The sequence below is a fragment of the Plectrocnemia conspersa genome, unplaced genomic scaffold (genome assembly GCF_051122295.1).
Source record: "Plectrocnemia conspersa isolate PC_06_02 unplaced genomic scaffold, ASM5112229v1 ptg000008l, whole genome shotgun sequence".
Classification (NCBI taxonomy): Eukaryota; Metazoa; Arthropoda; class Insecta; order Trichoptera; family Polycentropodidae; genus Plectrocnemia; species Plectrocnemia conspersa.
The window spans coordinates 1,614,432-1,635,044 of NW_028277172.1; the positions used below are offsets into that span (position 1 = coordinate 1,614,432).

Sequence of the window (20,613 nt, forward strand, 5' to 3'; positions counted from 1 at the left end):
CATCAAAGTGACTCTGTTAAAAGAAACGGAGTATAGTAAAAATCTCATACTATGACTTTAAATAATAATATTACAAACTTAATGTTACATAACAAAACCAAATTTTGCCCAATATGAGAGCGCAAAAAACAATTATCACTTCTCAGAAGTCAAAAATTCACGTCAAAAGCAATAAAATCGTGTCGGTGCTGTCGCAGTGGGAGCGTTCCCACTGCGACGGCACCGACACGATTTTATTGCTTTTGACGTGAATTTTTGACTTTTGAGAAGTGATAATTGTTATTGCGCTCATATTAACCAAAATTCGGTTTAAATAGATTTTAACCAATACTCTCATATAATTAATTCCATAGTTATATCGGTAAGGATTGCTAATATATTTTTAAAACATAGTTTTATACCGAAGTGCAGACTAACTATAGAGCAATATGCGAGATGCGACATCTGTCTGTACTTCTTCTTACGATTTTTTACCTTAAGAAATAAATTGGCTTAGTTTGTATTTAAGTTAAGTTTGTGTTTGAACAGCAAGTGGACATTTTAGAGTAACATATTAGCGCCTATCAATTAAATTATATTTTAGCTAATATAAATATGTATTTACTGGTGAAAATGAAATACTATAAATATACGTGATTTCAAAACTGTAGCGAAAATAATAATATATAAATTGTAAATAATTTTGTATTCTAGAAAAAATAATGTTTTAATATTAAAAACGTTACTTTTAAAATATTTTCAATTATAAATTAGAAGCAACTGTAAACTACACTCAATCTTAAATAAAAATGATTATGTTAGTATATATTTATATAAAAAAAGGTCTAAAGCCTTTTTTTAGAAAAACTACTAACATATTTCAAAACAGAGCTCAATCCTAACATTTTGGATAAAATTGTTATTAAAATATTTTTTTATTAAACCAACTATAGGTTATTGATTGTGTTGTAGCGTTGGTAACAAAATATTTTTTAGTATCAGTTATATTTCTGAGCAAATGTGTCACCAATACTATATGTTATTATTATTTATTTAAACTCCAAACCTACTTTTAAATGATATAAAATATTGCAAACCTTTTGGTATTTTTGGTTTTATTAATATTTAGTTAAGTTGAAAACCTATTTTAAAATGCAATACAATGTTTAATTTTAATATTATCTAGCTAAGTTTTAAACCTATTCTTAAATGTAATTCAATATTTAGTTTTATTATTAAATATCAAAGTTTCGAATCTAACTTTGAATAATATATTAAATGTTTTCTTTTGAAAATATTTAACCTAATTTCAAATGAATTGAAAATCTTAAGTAGTTTTTTATAGATTGAAGCATTTTGACTAGCATTATTTATAAATATTCGTTTATGTAGTGCGTAAATTTAAGCAGTAACGCGGTAATAGAAAAAACAGAAATAATGTCTTAATTCAACCATTAAATTTAAAAATAGATTAAAAACTCAGGATAAAGCAAAAATAATATTTAAAACCTAAAAAATTGAGGGTTCGGTATTCGCACACTTGCAGCTTCGGTACCTCACGACAGTGAAGTACCGACAGTAATATTATACTAATATAAAACAGTGTGACACTAATTTTTTTTTATTTATTGACTTAGCCCACTTTTATATTGCAGGATGTAAACAAACCTCAAGCGAGAGAGAGAACTATCATGTTTGAGGGCAAGAAAGCTTCAGAAGAGAGTGCTTCTGGAACGAGCGGTGCTACATTTTTCATCGGAGACACTCCAATAGTGAAAGGTTATTATTTTTAGTTAAAATTTTTTTTAATAGCTACCATATTCAACTCATTAAAGTTTTGTAATATAGTACAGTAATTTCTTACATATATTATAATCACATTCATTTATAAATCATATTTCAGGTGATAAAACACCAGAACCGAGTATCGGAGTTTCCGAGTCTCCGCCAATTCCGGCACAAAGAAAGTAAATATTGTACTATAATATAAATCATTTGTATTTCTATGTATGTATAATATAAATGATAAGGTAAATTTATATTTTATAGATCACTAACTGGATCAATCAAATCGATCGTATTGGAGACACACAAAGTTGACGACGACGACGACGATGACGTTCAAAACGTTTAAGCTTTTATTGTTAAATTTAATGTATTAATATTTGTGTTTATTTTTTTTATTTAAAAGAACAAGAGGCTTGAACATGACAGTTTTGACAATATTTATAAATATGTAGTACTCTCCAGTTATTCGAAAGCTTTGCTTATATCGTATATTGCTTTAATGTCATCTACGGAGAGTATGTGATATTTGGATGAATCTGAAAGATCTATGAGTTATGTATCTTATGAGTCAAGACATTGTAGGTATGTAAGAGGATAAAAACAGTTAATCGTCCGCAGACTGAAATGGGGTGTTCCCCTTGAAGTTTGCCATACCGTAAACATAAATGCTGCACAAAATAACTAAAAGCAAGCGATGATAGAATGTAAAGATTGGAGATGTAATGTTTGAAAGCACAAAGTATTATAAGATTCGACTTTTCGTTGTCGACCTAATACACGTTTAAGTTTCATATTAAGTTTTGATGATTATGAATGTTATGTTTTAACGGATCGGTGTTGTTAAAACCGAAATAAGACGAACTATCGTTCCTAAGTATCGTAGGTAATGATTTAAAAATGCAAACGTACCACTTGTGTAAATATAAAAAAGTGAATCTATCAAACTCTTTCTTAGATAGATATTATAATCAATATATAATAAAAAAAAATGACGTTGTACGTTGCCGTACAAGCCTTCGTCGGACCTTTTCCCTTTCTTTATACTTTATAAAAAAACCTATGAAGCTCACAGTAGAAATAAAGTTAAATTATAAGTAATAATTTTAATCTAGCTTTACGTCAAGACTACAGAATCGCTTTTAAACACAATTGTTTTAGAAGAGTAAATATATTTTAGGGCTTAATCAATGAGAAGACGCTAACTGATTGACATTTTTCATACTGGTAGCTTTGGTATGTTAAAAATAATATACATATACAAATAAATATAATAGAAACATTATTAAGCGTTTATACAAAGTTGAACGTATTACACGGGAAATGCTAGGCTTTGTGTGTTATTATTATTATTATTATTATAATATAAAAATAATAATTTGTATGAATCTGTTGAGATAAGAGCTATTGCGACCCCAAAGTGGTTATTTTTTATCGATTGATTATTGATGTTTAAACAATGCTGGTTTATTGATTATTAAATTTGACAAAGTCGATACGATGTGTTGTGCTAAGCTTTGCAAATAAGAATTGTGCGAAACGACACAATATCAAATATATATACTTATAGATTGTACGTTATATATACTTAATACGTACACGCATTTTATTATATATATATACATACAAATATATAAGATATGTATAAACAATACGAGTCCGTTAAAATAATGATTGGGAACAAGTTCATGTTGTTTTAATTGAGTAATATTATACTTTACATTATCACTTTATTAATTAATTAATATATATTATAACGAGCACATACATACACACATTTCGAGGAAAGATTGAGAGCAACAGAGCGATAACATGAATTAGTATTGTTTATTAATAGTTAAAAGCCTGGATAGTGAAGGCCAGAACTGAAGGTATATTAGATAGGTACTTAAAACGAGATGCGGGGTGATGTAGTTAGCTATTATTAATTACTTAACTTTTGTTTTACGGCAATATGTCGTTTCGCACAATTCTGCACGCTAGTTAGAGCTATTATATATGATTATTATATGATATATCAAAAGAAGAAGATGAAGCAATGACAATTTTATTAGCTAATCCGTGCACCGTTGTGTCCAAACGGTGCGTTCATGCTCCATAGGAACGTCTGTGAAAATGTACTTTCATTTTGCTGTCATGTTTATATATACATACTATAAAAGATAATTTTATGTAACTAATTGTCTTTCAAAATGCAAAATCAAATATAAAATGATGAAAAAATATTTGCTGTCTTATTTATATAAAATAAAATGTATGCCGTACAGGTTTTTTACTGACTTTATTTTTTTATCTGAAAAACCACCAATGGTAAAGTGTTATGCCTGCACTACACTCTCTGGAAGTTGGCCAAGGTTGGCCAAGGACGGAGAATATAGTGGGTTACTTCGGTCGAGTTTGGTCTAAAATCTCTCGGAAGTTGCCAGAGGTTACCGAGAACGGGAGGTAAAGTGGGAGTAATTCAGTCGACTTGGCCAGCTTCAAGTGCTTCCGAACATTGTCGGCAAACGGACCGAAGTCGGAGCTGCTCTTTCGAGCGCGAGCGGTGAGATACTTCCCCTTTCGCTCTCTCGCGTGTTAAGTGACGAGAGTGAGAGAGATAATGATATGGTTTTTCGCAAACTGAGATAGAACAAGTAGCTCGGTTCAATTTCAGTATGCGCGTAGGCGTCCTATGGTTAACACGCACGTCGAGCGCTGCATCGTGGTCACGTGGTCAAGTTATAATACCACATGCTTATCAGGGACTTAACAGACTCTTACTGACATCTTTGAATATTTTAGGGCACCAAAAGGGATTAATTATATTTTTGATAATATATTCATCTAACAGATATCGTTATTATATTTTTTTTCATATAAAATTAAATAATTAAAAAATAATTAGTGGTACTTGATTTTGTTAAAAAAAAAATCGTTTCGAATATCCTTATGTATTTTCCTAGATCGGTTTATATAAATGTCACACCATAACGAATTCTTATTTAGAATCGATGGCGACAAATTCTAGGATAGTCACAGATGTGGTGTTCGTGTCCTGAAGTATGATTTTTATGCCTTATGTCATTTTGCAAAAGCCGACAAAAATTTTGCGTAAATTGAATATTTACGACCGAAAAGTTTTCACTGATATTGTATTGGTGAGTGCCCACACAAACTTTTATAATTATCAGTAGCGTAATTTTAATATTATGACAATTTACAAATTGCGATTATTTGGCACGTTTTTCGATCGCGCGCAAATATGCAAGCTGTACGTGACAGCAGCCGCCGTGCGGACGTCGTTCACGCCCTCCGTCCGGACGGCATATGAAATTTGTGTCAATGTGGCCGCTACTCGGAAGTCGGCGACCTCGGCCGACTTCAGTTGAACTTCGGTTCGGACAACTTCCAGAAAGTGTAGTGCAAGCATTACTAATGCATGAAATACTTAGGTTCCAGTACCATATGGACCCAAGTGTTTTTTAATTTGTATTGTGTGTGGAAGTACTAAAACTAATTATGATAGATGTATGGTAAGTATTAGTATATAAAATTAAAAAGAACGATCCGAGCAAACTGCACTGCGGTACTCGTGATAATTTTAATTACTTATAGAAATATCATGATAAGATTATATTATATTATTAACCAGTAATATAAGTTAGTGACTAATATATTAAAGACATGGGCTTGAATTCCATACGAACCATGTTTTTTTTGAATTTTAATCAAAATTAGTAATTTTAATTTTCTCATTAGCACATATTTTTTCACAAGTCATGTATGGTGACTATTGATTGTAAACTATAATAATGGTTTATAATTAATAAAATATATGGCACTGATTTATTACTTACTTAGTATTTGTTGATTGTGTTTATTACGTTGTAACTAAGGTTCTAAATTATTCGATTTTAATATTTGAATATATTCGTATTTTATTGCTATTAATTTATTTACCAATTAGTGCAAAAAATCAATAAACTGCCAGTAAAATATTATTTAAAGTTTCGGGTTTTTAACCCTGAGGGGTGTGACTTTGCAGCCAGTAAGACGCAGGTGGAAACTAGTAAGATTTTTTTTATATTATATTACACATTTCTCCGAACAGTGGTGGAGAAGCTGGCGCAGAGATGTTGTCGGTGGAAGATCCTCAGAAGTATTGTAGAGGGCGTGGCAGCGACAGTCGATACCTCTTTGGTGCGTGCGTCCATGACAGTATGTTGTCTCCGGGCGTGCGGGCGTCTACTAGTCTATTCGAATGTCTGCCGGAGTCTGACAGGTGACTCTTGATTTTTTGAACAAAGCTGATTTGGGGCGGAAACCAAATCATTATTTTTAATACATAGCTTATGAGACTCTTTGGTGTGTATAATAATGTAAAGTGCATTTAAAAATGTGTAGAACTAACAAGTTACATTTGGTAAATGTATTCTGATTTTTTTTAAATTTTGTTAAAATACGGTCCAACGGTTTTAGTGACAATTAATAAAACCGACAACACTCCGATTATAAGTAAATTTGAGTTTTTTTATGAATTATTTAACAAGACTGATTGACAAAACTATTTGACAAAAATATTACGATATAATTCTGAGGCACTTTGTAAAAAAATGGTGGTGTTAATTAAAAAACTGTTATTTTTAAAATAATTATACTATTATATATATTATATTTTAATAGCTATAGTCTTTTATTAAGAGAAAAATAACTATTTTTATATAAATGGTAATTATTCACATCATAACATTTTATGTCTGTGATGGTGCAAAACCTACTAGAGCAATTTAAATCATTCTTTACTTTAAAAAAATATTGTTTTTTAAATAAATATTTGTAATGATCATTGAAAGTCGTATTGTTATTAACTTGTTAATTCCTGCGGAATTTTAGCAGCTTACTAGAAATATATTTGAAGGACAAGGAACCTAGTATAAATAAAAACCTAAAACATTATAATACGATTATATAATATTTTTAAAAGAAATTAGACGAAGAAAATTGTGGAAAATTATATTACATGCTTCTTATTCTAAATAATATTATTTTTGTAAAAAAAATGTAACCTACTGCTTTATAAATTATTTTACGAGTATACATATATGGTTTATATATATTTTTATTATATATAGCATAAAAATAAAGTAACACAGAGAATATTTTTGCATGTGCAATTCTCTCATAGCATATTTTATGGGGTTTCATGTGTACACATTATATATGTACATATAATACATACATACATGAAAGAAATTTTAATATGAATCTACATTTCCATACCACCACCACAACTGAATAATGCATAAAAAATATAATAATAGAATAGGCGGAGAGAATGTTTCTGAAAGGTATAGTGGCAACTGTAAAAAAGTGTTTGTTGTTTTTCCTATTCTTCGACAATAGAACGAACATCATTAAAATCCCATTAAGGAAAAGCACCATAGCCGGAAAAGTGCACTAACACTTCAAGATTGATATCGAAGAAGGTTTTCTTTAGGAAATGTTATCAATGTACTAATATAGGTATATTCTCTGTGTTTGTACGATAATGTACTTATACTATGCTTTAAGTATAAGTATGTATGTATTCAACAATTACTGAGAATATTTCGTATGTTAAAATTCGCTAGATCCCTTACAAAAACGTAGCTGAATTATGTCTTGAAACTAAGCTCGGGAATATATCTACGATGTACCACCTTTTAGATTGTGTGGTGTGACCATGATATGTAAATAGACTTAACTATTATTATACATTAAATTAATTTGATTATAGAGGAGCTCCTGATTTTTTTTAATGAGTCATAAACTAGATACAAAATATATCCATAAAAAGTGCATTTACAGTATTTAATATAAATTGAAAAGAAGGATTATAAATATAATTAAAAATATAAACAGAGTCTTATAAACATAATCAATAAAATATGAATATATACATACATTCTAAAATATAATTGAGAACATTTTGAATTGCATGAAGCATGGTCACCATACACGAAGATACGATACGCTTTGGTATGCTGATCTATATGTTGCATCCAGATAAGTCACTTAATTTATTTATTTATGTCCAAATCTGCATACGCTAGTGGTGTGAACATCAATTGTAATTTATTTTTGCAATTACTATTGATGGTTTATAATAATGATATGGGGTTTTGAAGGTTTTGAATATGTTACATAAATATATAAGGTATATTATTATATTTCCCCTTTAGTAGTTTATTTTTAAAATGACTGTAACGTTGCATAATTATAATAATATTTGTCGTCAAATTGATTGCTTAAAATACTTTGAAATATGATTAATTTATTTGCAACTACTAAAACATATTCTAAATTACTTTTTAAATATCAATATCTGCTACTTTTTTATATATATATATATATATATATATATATATATATATATATATATATATATATATATATATATATATGTATATTAAATCACTAAAAATAGCACGGAGTAATATTTGATTCAGAAATCACAGTTAGTATAGCGCTGTTTTGTCATCATTTATAAGCAAAAAATAAATTACTATTTTTAAGTCAATATATTTTAAACAATTTTATAAGGAATAAAATTAAAGTAATCAGTTAGCAAAATCTACGTATTTATGTATTTTTATTTATGAAAAACTCTAGAGTAAAATATAATAAAAATATGATAAAAGCAGAACTACTTGATTTGGTGTAAAAAATAGTATACTTTTAATCAATCTGAATAATAACTTTTTTTTTTTGAAGAACTCATCTCTAATAAATATGCACCTTTTAAAAACTTCCTCACTACACATAATACATCAAGTTTTTAATACTTTATAAATGTTTAGTCTTATATAAACTACTATAAGGAAGTGATAAATCAGATTTATTGCATTTAAACCTATTTTAGAAAATATGATATATAAATAAAAATATATCTAGAAGCAATGCATTGATCTGTTGAAAGAATTAGTACTCTGAAAATGTACCGTTTAAGAAAGTTATGTGATGAGCTTTTCCGACATAATCTTTTGCCATTCATGAAAAATATATGGGAAAGAATATTTATGTAAGTTATACAGATTTATAAAGTCAACCATTTAATTAACCTCTGGTTTTTTAACGTCCTAACGAGATGTCCATAGAATCGTTATTATTTGTCCATAGTTATCGACAGTTTATTGTTTATGATTCGTAGTACTCAAAGAAGTACTTAAAAAATTGATCCACTGCCGCAATAAGTGAATTTCGGGTTCACTCAAAATGTTGCATTAAAATTAGTTGCGAAAGACTTGTTAGAAGGGTCGTAAAATGAATATTATAAAGTTGTGTTGAAATTTATATTATATAGCGAACAAACAAATAATTTATTTTGCATTTTCAAGCGGACGTTTTTAAACAATTGCAAACAAAACTCTTAGACTTTGTTGTCTCAAATATCATGAGTTTTTATAGATATTAAATTTCAATAGATTGCGACGACAATAAATATATTAATTTGGAATGTATCGTTATAAAATACATAAAAAGTTTGGTTATATATGTATGATAATAGACAAAAAGAGTCTGGTTCTGCTCTGAATTATTGCCATTAGTTAAAAGATCAAAAACTGGGCGGGACGTTCGACTTTGCTTAATTATTAAGAACACTAACATGTTTTCGTCTGGATTTGGTTATAGAGTAATCCCTCCCTAATAGAACAACTACAAAATAAATGTTAGTTTAATTTGTCTCTGAAGAAATATAGATATTTTTATTGCAGATTTATATAAAGAACACTTTTATATTGTATTTATCATATATTATTACGTTTAATATTTTCAGTTTAGAACTGCTAATATATTTTCGTAATAAAAATATTTTAATGCAAAAATATTATAACATATTATTGTTATTTATTATACTAACCTAATTGAATTATTAATTAAAAATACATTTTGAAATATCAATAAGAGTCTAATACAATAAATATGAATTTGAAAAATTGTTGAAAAAGCTTTAAAAAAATGAGCTTTTGCCATTATCGTTACGTAATAATTAGAATCCACTACTATTTGCCTCTCAGCCATACACGGTGGGGGTGTTACCCTGCACTTTTAAAGATAATGCTCTTTTCTTATAATAAACATAAATATTTTATTGCTTTTGTAAACAATAATTAGTATGAGCACATTTATTAATGACTATTATAATTTTATTTATTTAAAATATCGTTGAAATTCTGCCCAATATTAAAAAATCAGATACATAAATAGCAAAAATATGGAATGAAGTAAGTGGTATTGTAGGTTAATCAAATTTATTCATATAACAATCCAGGACTGACGCCGATCCTCGAGAGAGAGAAGTGTGAAGGGTGTCGCATGCAACGAATAAAGAGATAAAGCATGTTATTTCGTGTAACGGTACTTCGTTCAGACGACACGGGAATTTTATGAAGCCCAGGGACATCATTCCTGCGCCAGCTTCTCCCCCACCGCTCGGAGAATAAATGTCGTCATTTATTATTTGTCGCATTGGCTACGAAGCCACACCCTCTACGGTTCTCAAACCTTAAAATTATAACTGGAAGCTACAAAAAAACTTCGAAATAATTATTTGGCATCTATGAATTTAACTTATAACTTTTTTTAAGGAAAATCACTAAATTTTCACAAGAGAGGAATTAAAAATAGAATTCTCTTTAAAGTAAAGAAAACATATATATAATACTATCGTAAAAATTATATTGTAAAAACAATATTTTTTAGATTGTAAATTTTTTTTTGGTACAACTATTTTGATAAATCTTAGACATACATTTGAGTATTTTATGAAATATGCGATTATGATTTTTATGATTTTTTATTTTTCATATAACTAATATGCGACTCTTATAAATATAATATACAAATATTATAGCTTTATCAATAAAGGAAATTCATATCGATGAACAATTTTGTCAATCCTTTTGAAATTTTTGCAGAATTCATAAAATCAAATATAAGAAAATGGTAAAAGAATCTAATGAGGTTAAATTATAAAAAAATATTTATAAGGGCCATACCTTGAAAATATCAATTAATATATTTTTTGAGGAACTTGAAAAAACATATTTATTGAAAAAATAGGAATTCGTGATCCATTTCTTATTAATAAGCCTAAAAAGAATTTTCCAGGTACCGTTAATGTGTACAATATAAATTAATAATAAAGGAAAAATTATTTCTTTAATGTACATAATATGCAAAGATATAAATAAATACGTTACAATAAATCTAGTAAACTATTTTTTGATAAAGTATTGAATTTTCCTCATAAATAATTTATAATATAATCTCCAGGAATTTTCACATCCCTATCGAAGCAATTGCTATCTCCTCGCATATCTATACGTACAGTAGACCTCTAGATAAGTCCTCGGAGGCTGGGGATTGCATATCCCACGTAGTACATATTATCGCTTAAACCTATGTACAGCCACGGCTGCATCAAAGTTCAGACTGAACATATACACATGGCTGAGCTTACCGAATCATTATTATAGATATCCAGTATAATGCTGTATATTCATATGAGATGGATTAATCGAATAATAGGATATAAGGGAACTACTGTAAGATTAAATGCGACTGGTGCAGATAATATTATACTTTAATACGTAATATATTCAAGGAATAAAATCTTACGTTGTAACTAGGCAGAAATTAGGCAAATGTCACCATTGAAAATCAGCATAAATTTTTTGATATTTTTCGTTAAAAATGTATTTTTATTGCTCAGTTAATGTCTTTCATCTTTCCCGCAATACGATATAAATAATCTTATAATCAAGGCGTGTCTGAATTTTGCGGAATATATATTTTTCAGACCCTCGAATCCCAAGTTTTTTGTACGTTAGAGTTTGATTGTCATATTACTATTACATCATAGTTTTGCAGTGTTTACTGCAAAAGTTTGACATTTTTGCTAAGATCTATATTTGAGATTTATGAAAATTTTCTGTGTTGAAATTTTTAAGCTACTTTCGTTTAAATTTCACTGTTGACTTCAAGCTCGTTATGTTATTATTTAAATTATATAATATTATTTCAACACTCACTTGTTGTTGCCTTAGCGACAAACAAACGGACAAATAACAAAATACCCGATCGAATCAAAATCGCGATAGTTCTGGGTGGCGGCTGGCGGATGGGATAAGGTCAAAATTGCGCCCAAGATGACGACCCCAACATCGGTGGCCGAAACGTCGGCAAACGAGATACGAGTAAAAAAATGGGCGATACGAAAGTCTTCACATCTTAAAAAGGTAAGTGACGTTTGAATAAATCCGGTAAAATGTTAAACAAATTATATATATAAGATGTATAGACAGTTTTGGCCATAATAATGGGGCATAATGTTGTTTAATCTTTAAAAAATCGTTATTTTTATTATTTAGCTTAGCTTTAATTACAGCTGCAACCTTTTTGGCATATTGTCAACTAATGACTTGCAAGTGAACGGAGAAAATTCTCTATTCATACAACAACAAAATCGCGATCATTTGGCAAGAATGATAATCCAGATAATAATAGTTTATGGTCAATAATATTTATATTGTTATCCAACTTTATATTTCTATTTTGGCCATAAGCGATAACATGTTTTTGAATTGACACATTTTGTAGATGTCTTAAACAACAAGAAGCTACTTATTGTGATCCTTTGGATGCAGTTGGTTGTGATCATGTATCATGTAAATTGCGGAAACCTTAATTTAAAACACATGTTTCGTTTATAGTATAAAATAGAAACTGTCAGTTTAGGGTATGGTAGTGCTTTTTGCAAATCAAATGTGAAAGCAAAATGGTTTCCTGGGTTTTTTGAGGCTAGCGCTTTATCTTCTTAAAAAGCTTTTCTAACTAGTTCGGTATCTTTTAAATTAAGTTTCATTAGATTTGTTTTTTCTTCAATATTACGTGACTTATAAATTGCATATTGTGCGAATCTTTTGACACGTGTCTTTACGTGAATGATGAAAGTGTTAAAAATATTCCCATAATTTTTTTCTTTAACATAATTTGTGTTATGTTCTTACATTTATCAATGTATAAATTATACATTTTTATTATATTTTTTTGGGGCGTAGCCCTAGGGGTGGTTGACCTCGCGGCCAATGAGACTCTTCGGTGAATCATATTAGATTGTTTATTAAGTTATAATTACAATTTTGACTATGGACGATTACGGCGTGACTTTTCTCGCGATGAAGGTGTGCAGGTGATGATGTCTGCGTGCGGTGAGTGTCAGATGTGATCTTCAGGTCTGTCGGTGAGAGCGCGTGGCTGGTTCTTCCGGATGGCTGCTGGTAGATCTTTTCTCTCTGGTCGCCTGTACCCGTCTCTGCTGTCTCCAAGCAGTCTGCGTCGCTGGCTCTCCGCTTGTCTGGGCCGTCTGTCTTGGGCCGTCTCCTCGTCGGAGTCCGGGCTTATATCCTTTAGGAGGAAGCACGCTAGCTGGCCAATCGCGATTGTGCATCGATCTCCTTGCCAATCGCTGCAGTAGCTTCTTAGAATTCGAGAAATCAGACGTGTATTTCCAAAAGCGAGTTTTTTTGCTTGGCTCCAGACTATCGAATTCTTCGGAAAGGGTCTGCATTGTGGTGATTGATTGCGTCCGTACCGTTTTGTCACAAAAAATTCTCTTAATGACCCGTGTTGTGTGGTCAAAAGAATTTCCTCTTGTGCCATGATGGTTTGTCTCATTGTTAATGACCGTGACCAAAAACGTTCATTCATTAAATGTGCCTATATGTGTGGTCTCCACATATTTAATTCAATTTTTAAACACTTTTTATTTGGATTGTGAGACCTTGTGTAATGGCTTTCTGATTGAGGAAAACTCTCAATGTGTTTATTGGTTTTTCTGGATGAACCTTCCATTCTACTATGAAAATATACTTCAAAATTTTGTTGCGCATTGAGAGCATGTTCTACTTTTCCTTTAAATATATTAAATGTGTCTAAAAAATTTTTGCTTCTTTGGTATTTAAATAATATTTAAAACTGCAAGTCCTTTGCGTTCATCTGTAATTTTTCTGTCGCATTCTTCTCTTAGCACACTTCTGTATAAAACCATTAGTTTATAGCAAATATGGAAACTAACTATCAGAGCACGCTTTACAATTTGTATTAAAATTATTAAATTTTGGTGGACTTGCCTCACTTTCAAAATCAACAAATTAATATTATTGATCAAAATAAATTACTAGTTATTTATAGATATGATTGTGAATTGATTAAAAACAGATATTTAATGATAATTGCTAATGAAAATTAGCTCTTACTCTTTATTTTTTAAACAAAATAGACTTACCTCACTTTCAAAATCAACGGTTCAATTCCAGTTCTCCAATGAAATGTATTAAAATTATTATTTAATTTTTTTTGATTGAATTTTAAAGGGATTTTTATTCTCCCCCCGTAAATTATAAGCACAAATATTTTAATTTATTTATTGAATTTAGCTAATAACTAATTGTAAACATAAAAAAGGCTATAAACTATATAGAAAATATACTAAGTATGTCTATATTATTGAGTTATCTTTTCGTAGATTTTGCTCGTGACGTGCAGTATACGTAGAGATCGATAGCTCGAAGGAAGCGTAGGGTCAGTACCCGGTTTTGGAGTAACTATTACATGAGCTTGCTTTTTTTGTGGAAAATATAGACAAGGAAATGACGAATTTATTATATTTTAAAAGTAATCGAAGGCATTCGATGGAAGCATTTTAAAGGCTCTGTTGGTAATATATTATTTTCCGGGGGCCTTGCGATTAGAAAGTTGTTGAATTATATTATCTATTTCTTGAGTTTTTTTCTATAGGTTTTGCGAGATAATCTCTGATTTGTTTCTCAATTTTTTACTGTCAACTGCGTATTGCTTTAATAGACTCTTTGCAATAACTTCAGCATTTTTTTTTCGAATTACGATTTTTCTCGAGTAATTTTCCAAAAAAACACTAATTACAACGTAATGGGTCGAAGTCGGATACGATAGCTGTATTGGTTTATAAACGCAATTTTATTTTTAATAAATTTGTTCTGCTTATGTTATACTTGTATGTTGAAATATATAGATGACTTTACTCATGTATGATTTTAATTTAGAATATTATGCAATTGAAGCAAATATTAAATGAAAATGTTTAGAAAGCAGTTTATCTGTCGTTGCGCTATCTGTAAATATACGTATACGTATGGATTTTATGAAACGTAAAGTTTGCTATATAGTTTGCTTTATAAAGTATTTATTGGGTAAATGCGTCGGTTGCATTCCGGCGTTTGGGTAGTGCGAGAGGAAAATTTCCGGAAATGTCCGAGAGCTTACCGATCTGCGTTCGGCGCTTTTCGGGAAAGCTCCCCCCGCCGCCGGCTCCGTCTGCTACCCCCACCATCGAGCTTTACGTACGAAATACTCGTGTGACGGCCGTTCTGCGTCCTACAGCGCCGTAATCAACGCGAAACTACACGGTGTTTGCAAAGGCGCTCACATGAAAAATGCATAATAGTTTTAATATTATTGAAAACATAAGTATTCTCTAAAATAGATTTTCTAATCGCTGCAATAGATTAGGATGTCCTAACATGGTCCTGCAACATCCTACCTGGGCTGTCGCGAGTGACATTGCTCACGTGGTGTGAACAAAAGTACATATCTATTTAATGAAACATTGAATTTATTGAGCGCCGAATATTTTTTTAATAGGTCTTAAAAAGACTACCGCCATCATGTTGTTTCTTTATATTGTCTATACTTTTGATTTTGTAGGAGATTCAATCACGTACATAAATAATTTAGAAGTCATTCTAACGATCATTTCGAACTGATAAAAATAAATAAAAACTCACCGACACGATTTTATTGCTTTTGAGTTAAGTGTTTGACTTCTGAGAAGTAATAATTGTTTTTTGCGCTCTCCTATGGACCAAAATCGATTTGAATACACTTTGACCAATACGCGTATATTAAAAATTCGTTATAATATCTGTTAGGATTGCTATTATATTTTTAAAATATTAAGCAACATGTTAGGTTTGGGTTTGAATTGCAAATGTACGTTTCGCAACTGTCAAATTGAGTTTTATAGACATTTTAGAGTAGCATATAATTTTTTACTAGCGCTTATCAGTTACATATGGAAAAGTTGAAATCATATAATTATACTAGCACCTGCCAAATAAATTATATTTTCACTGGTATATATATATAACAGGGAAAATGTATTTCAACGTGATTTCACTGAAATGACATATTTAAAAAAATATTTTCGGGATAAATTTGAAACTGTTTCTTTTTTTAATTTTTTTTGAGGGATAACCCAAGAATTTCTGGCTTATAATCAAGGACGTCAATTCAGCTTTTTCAGGGAGTTTTTGAGTTGGCTTACTTTGTATTTTGGACTTATAATAAGAACTTTCATTAATTCGACATGGGTTTTGTTAATTCGTTTAGCTTAGGTTTGGCTTTGAACAGCAAATATACGTTTCGCAACTATCAAATTGAGTTTCATAGACATTTTATAGCTGCACATCAGTTTAATTATAGTTTCACTGGTAGAAACATATATCTACTGGTGAAAATGTATTTGAACTTTGCTTTCTTTTACACATTTTTACATTAGTACACTTTTTTTTTACATCGCGCAGGGAAGAATTTTTTATTCGCACTATTTTTATTGGTTTTAATGTTAAGAACACGCTAGTTTGAATATTATTACCCTCACTGTTCCGCGGATAGGAGCTAACTGAAAAAATGTTTATCAATCGTTTGTCGTATTGTTGCAAATGTCGAATCGTTGAAAACGATATACAGCACGTTACTGCTATTATTATTACATTGTTTATATTTTACGCGATATTATAATAAAAAAAATATATTAAAGTGTTTTTTTCGCGTTCATCTTGTTTTTTGAATGAGCTCTATATTTCGCCGAAGATTGTCCCAGTATCATCAGGAGTTTTCACATTTTTAAGAGTACACTTTTTTTTACATCGCTCAGGGAAGGATTTTTTATTCACACTATTTTTATTGGTTTTAATGTAAAAGATACGTTAGTTTGAATATTATTACCGCGGATAGGAGCATACTGAAATTTATTTTTTTATATGTAGTTATATACATATGTATATAACTACATATGGAAATTTAAAATCGTATAATTTTACTGGCACCTGCAATATTATATTTTTACTGGTAAAAATATATATGTACCGGCGAAAATGTATTTCGATATGATTTTATTAAAAATACATACTTTAAAAAATATTTTCGTTTCTTTAGACATTTTTTTATAGATATCCTAAATAAATTAGCTTTCTATAGAGGGGGGGGGGGAAGTGGTAGTTTTTTTAAATATATTTATTTCATTAAAATTCATGATTTTTAAATAAATGACATGCATTTTTCAGATCAAATTCAAATGGTAGGGGGGGGGGAAATTTTTTTTATAATTATGTGAAACCTTTCACACACTTACATTGATTATATAATACGAGGCGTATCTAGAAAACATTGGTCTGTTTAAAATGTTCTTCTTCTTTACCTTTAATTTGAAAATTCTGCAATCACGACTTGCAATGACATTTTTTGGATTTCTTCTTACCTGCTAATAGTTTAGTGATTATTGCTGATGATAGGTAATCAATATATATGTATATTTAGGAATACATAAATATATATAAAAAATAATGTCTGTGTATGCGGGCTTGGCTATAAAATATGTTTTATCTTAAAAAATCGTGAAAATATAAATAAAACCGATTAAGAAAATATAATTAAAACCGACTGTCAATTAATGACTAACCCTTTTTTTTAATAAAATGGACTTGTTCCACTTTCTAAATCAACGGTTAAGGACAGTTTATAGAACTTCACAAAAAAAATTTATGCCATGAAGTTTTTAATCTCCACTCGTATATTTTTTTGGAAAGCACTTTGAAACATTCGAATGCAATTGATCATATATTTTCAGTATGTTAAAAAATAAGCTCGCTGTATTAATACGCGAGAGACTTTCGAACCACCGCGTAGCAGCGCCGTCGGCCGGCAGAGCTTTGCGCCACCAGAGCAGTCCGGCCGGGCGCGCCGAGCAGCCACACTCGTGCTCCATCCTCCCAAAAATAATAAGAAAATTTTTACACTTTTTACAACAATCGCCCCCGCACCCCGCCGCCGTCCGCGATCCGCAAATAATTACAACAACAACAACAACAAAATAAAAATCAACCAAACGAATCGACCGCGACGAGAGCGACGCCGCCCGCGGGGCCCGTCCGGAAAATTTTTCACCACCGCCTTGGAATTTAATTTAAAATTAAAGTGTTGTGATTCGATACAGTGGATTTCGCTCTCTCATCGTGTTGTGCGAAGGAGACACGATTTATTCTATGAATAGTCAGTGTCCGCGCTGCTCAGCGAACCTCGGTTTGCTATTTTGGTCCTACACGGCTGTTGCTGCTGGCTGAGGAGAGTCGAGACGAGACCACGAGAGAGACGACGAGGAAACATTCTCGAAATACACACACACATATACACACACAGACAGACACACATACGTACACATAAACGGCGTGGAGGAGAGCGGAGAAGATCGGATCGATCGCCTAGACCCGCCTACCAGACTCGACGGCGGGAAAAGCGCATCCCAGAGACGAGGAGGACAAATCTGAGTATCTGAGAATCTGAGTCATGACCGCGCTGATATGATTTGCCAAACGAGGCTCGCCTCTCAGCTCAGCCATTGAGGCTGCTGGCATGTTTATCCCTGATTCTTTGCGCAGCTGCATGGTCGAGCCGGACGTTTCGTCTTACCTCCAAACTCCGTCTTCCGGACAGGTGCAGCAAAATAACAAAAAAAAACACGAAAATTTAGAAAAGGCGGGCCTAAAAAATAAAAAAACTGAAAGTCTCATATGAAAGTCCGATATCATTAGTTTGACGAATTGTTTGAAACATTATGTAATTAACCAAATGCAATATTAACAATACGGTGTCGTATCGATGTGTGTCATTTTATTTTATTTTATTATTTTTCTCTATTTTTTTTAAATTGTTTATTATTGCACGCCGAACGCGACGATCTTATTGCTGTTGTTTTTGTTTAATGTAAGGAAGTTCAAAAGGAAATATCTTATATATCCGTCCAACGTACGACATATTTGATTAAATATATTTAGGTCAGGCTTCGAATACCTTTTTTCTATTAAGACCTCAATCTAATATAATCTTAGCTAACGATATATATCCGATATTGAGCTTATAACAATTTAAAATATATCATTTTATTTTGGCTTAAATAATTTAAAAAATCACATTCAATTTTTATTATCGTTTTAGAAAATTTCTTATTGCGCAGCTACTGCTGATTTTTTATATGCATAATCAATTTTGTGGCTATTTTAATTGTTGAAAAATATTAGAATAAAATGATACTATTGAAGTAGAAACGTAATTTTGTGTCGTTTTATATAATAGCGCATTTGTAAAAGTCGGATTCTGCAGTAAAAATATCGTATTTTTTTAACCCATTTTGTATTATTATTTTAAAATACATATATCGTTTTTTTGGCAATCTAAATACGTATTAGGCTCAATTCATTAATTAAAATGTAAAAACTCTGTTTTTATATATGCATAAATGTTGCATATATAATATATACACAGTCAGGATTACATCTTTAATTTTATTTTTTATTCTATAATTGATTAATTACGTAACTTTTATAGAGTTATATTTAGAAATTTAATTCAGCACTTAGAAGGTTAATAACATTATTTTTAGAAAAATCTAGAAATATAGATTATATAATATTTGTTTAAAAATTTTTTTTAATTAATTATTAAAATTATTATTTTTTATTAAGCGTGGGATAATTTGGATTTATATGCACTAAGCACATAAAGGGTTAAAAAAGGTCTGTTCTTCAAATAGTTTCTTAGTAAAAACTGTATTTTTAAATAAATACATAGCTTATACACTTAATTTTGTTTTTTATAATTTAAAAATAAAATCAAATACATCATAAAAATATGCAAAAAGAGACATGGTTCGATTTTAACAATTTTTTTTTTTTAGTTACCCTTTATTCATATTGAATTAAGTTTATTTAATAATATTTTAAAAAAGTCTCGCGCGATTTTTATCATTATTAAAAAAATATGTAAATAATGAATATTAAATATAATTTACTAATAATTATATAAATATTATAATTATTAGTAAATCAATAACTTTAAAATACGTTCTTATATATTGCAATATTTTAAATTAATTTATTTATTTGAAATATCGCGTTATTTTTTTTTATTGATAAAAAAATATAAATTTATTACTGCGCAGCTATTGCTGCTCTTTTCTTTTTGACATTTATGAATAAAATTAACATTATTTATGAATAAAAGAACGTTAAAATGCTATTTCAATTTTTTTGTATTGATATAGAAATAATTAATTTTAAAATATTTTCTAAATAAATATTTTTCCGAATAATATATACGCGGAATTAATTATTATTAGGCAGAAAAACTTCTGGGTAATCATATATTCATATTGTCCCTAATTTATACAAGTAAATCATGCAATCTCAAAAAATCTTACTACTCAGCTACTGCTCTATTTTATTTAAACGCATCAAATCATAGTTATTTTTAATTATAATTACTTAAGCATTAAGAAATGTGTATTTTAACATTTCATGATTGATTTTTTTTTAAATAATACAAATAAAAAAAATGTTTTATATTAATATTTTTTTTAGGAAAACGTTCCTAAATAATTATAATCAATTCCTGCAGTATAAAATGTCACATTTTAAGTCATTTTGTATTAATAATGCGCTTAGATGTAATAAA

General features: G+C 29.8%; 2 protein-coding genes across 34 annotated transcripts in view; both read left to right on the top strand.

The window, feature by feature from the left end:
- LOC148232689 (uncharacterized) overlaps window positions 1-2,756 on the top strand; it is a 74,649-nt gene extending 71,893 nt beyond the window's left edge. For 6 of the 9 annotated variants that reach the window (XM_088191183.1, XM_088191177.1, XM_088191179.1 and 3 more), the window contains 3 exons: window positions 1,635-1,758; window positions 1,883-1,946; window positions 2,029-2,756. In XM_088191183.1, the coding sequence (XP_088047309.1) occupies window positions 1,635-1,758; window positions 1,883-1,946; window positions 2,029-2,113 (273 nt within the window). In that variant the 3' untranslated portion in view covers window positions 2,114-2,756. The remainder of the gene's footprint in view (window positions 1-1,634; window positions 1,759-1,882; window positions 1,947-2,028) is intronic. The other 3 variants (XM_088191188.1, XM_088191182.1, XM_088191181.1) reach the window with 3 other exon arrangements.
- A 15,070-nt stretch (window positions 2,757-17,826) lies between these two features.
- The window catches only part of NfI (Nuclear factor I), a 47,645-nt gene continuing 44,858 nt past the window's right edge, over window positions 17,827-20,613 (top strand). For all 25 annotated transcript variants that reach the window (XM_088189802.1, XM_088189807.1, XM_088189812.1 and 22 more), the window contains exon 1: window positions 17,827-18,597. In XM_088189802.1, coding sequence (XP_088045928.1) covers window positions 18,517-18,597 — 81 coding nt within the window. In that variant the 5' untranslated portion in view covers window positions 17,827-18,516. The remainder of the gene's footprint in view (window positions 18,598-20,613) is intronic.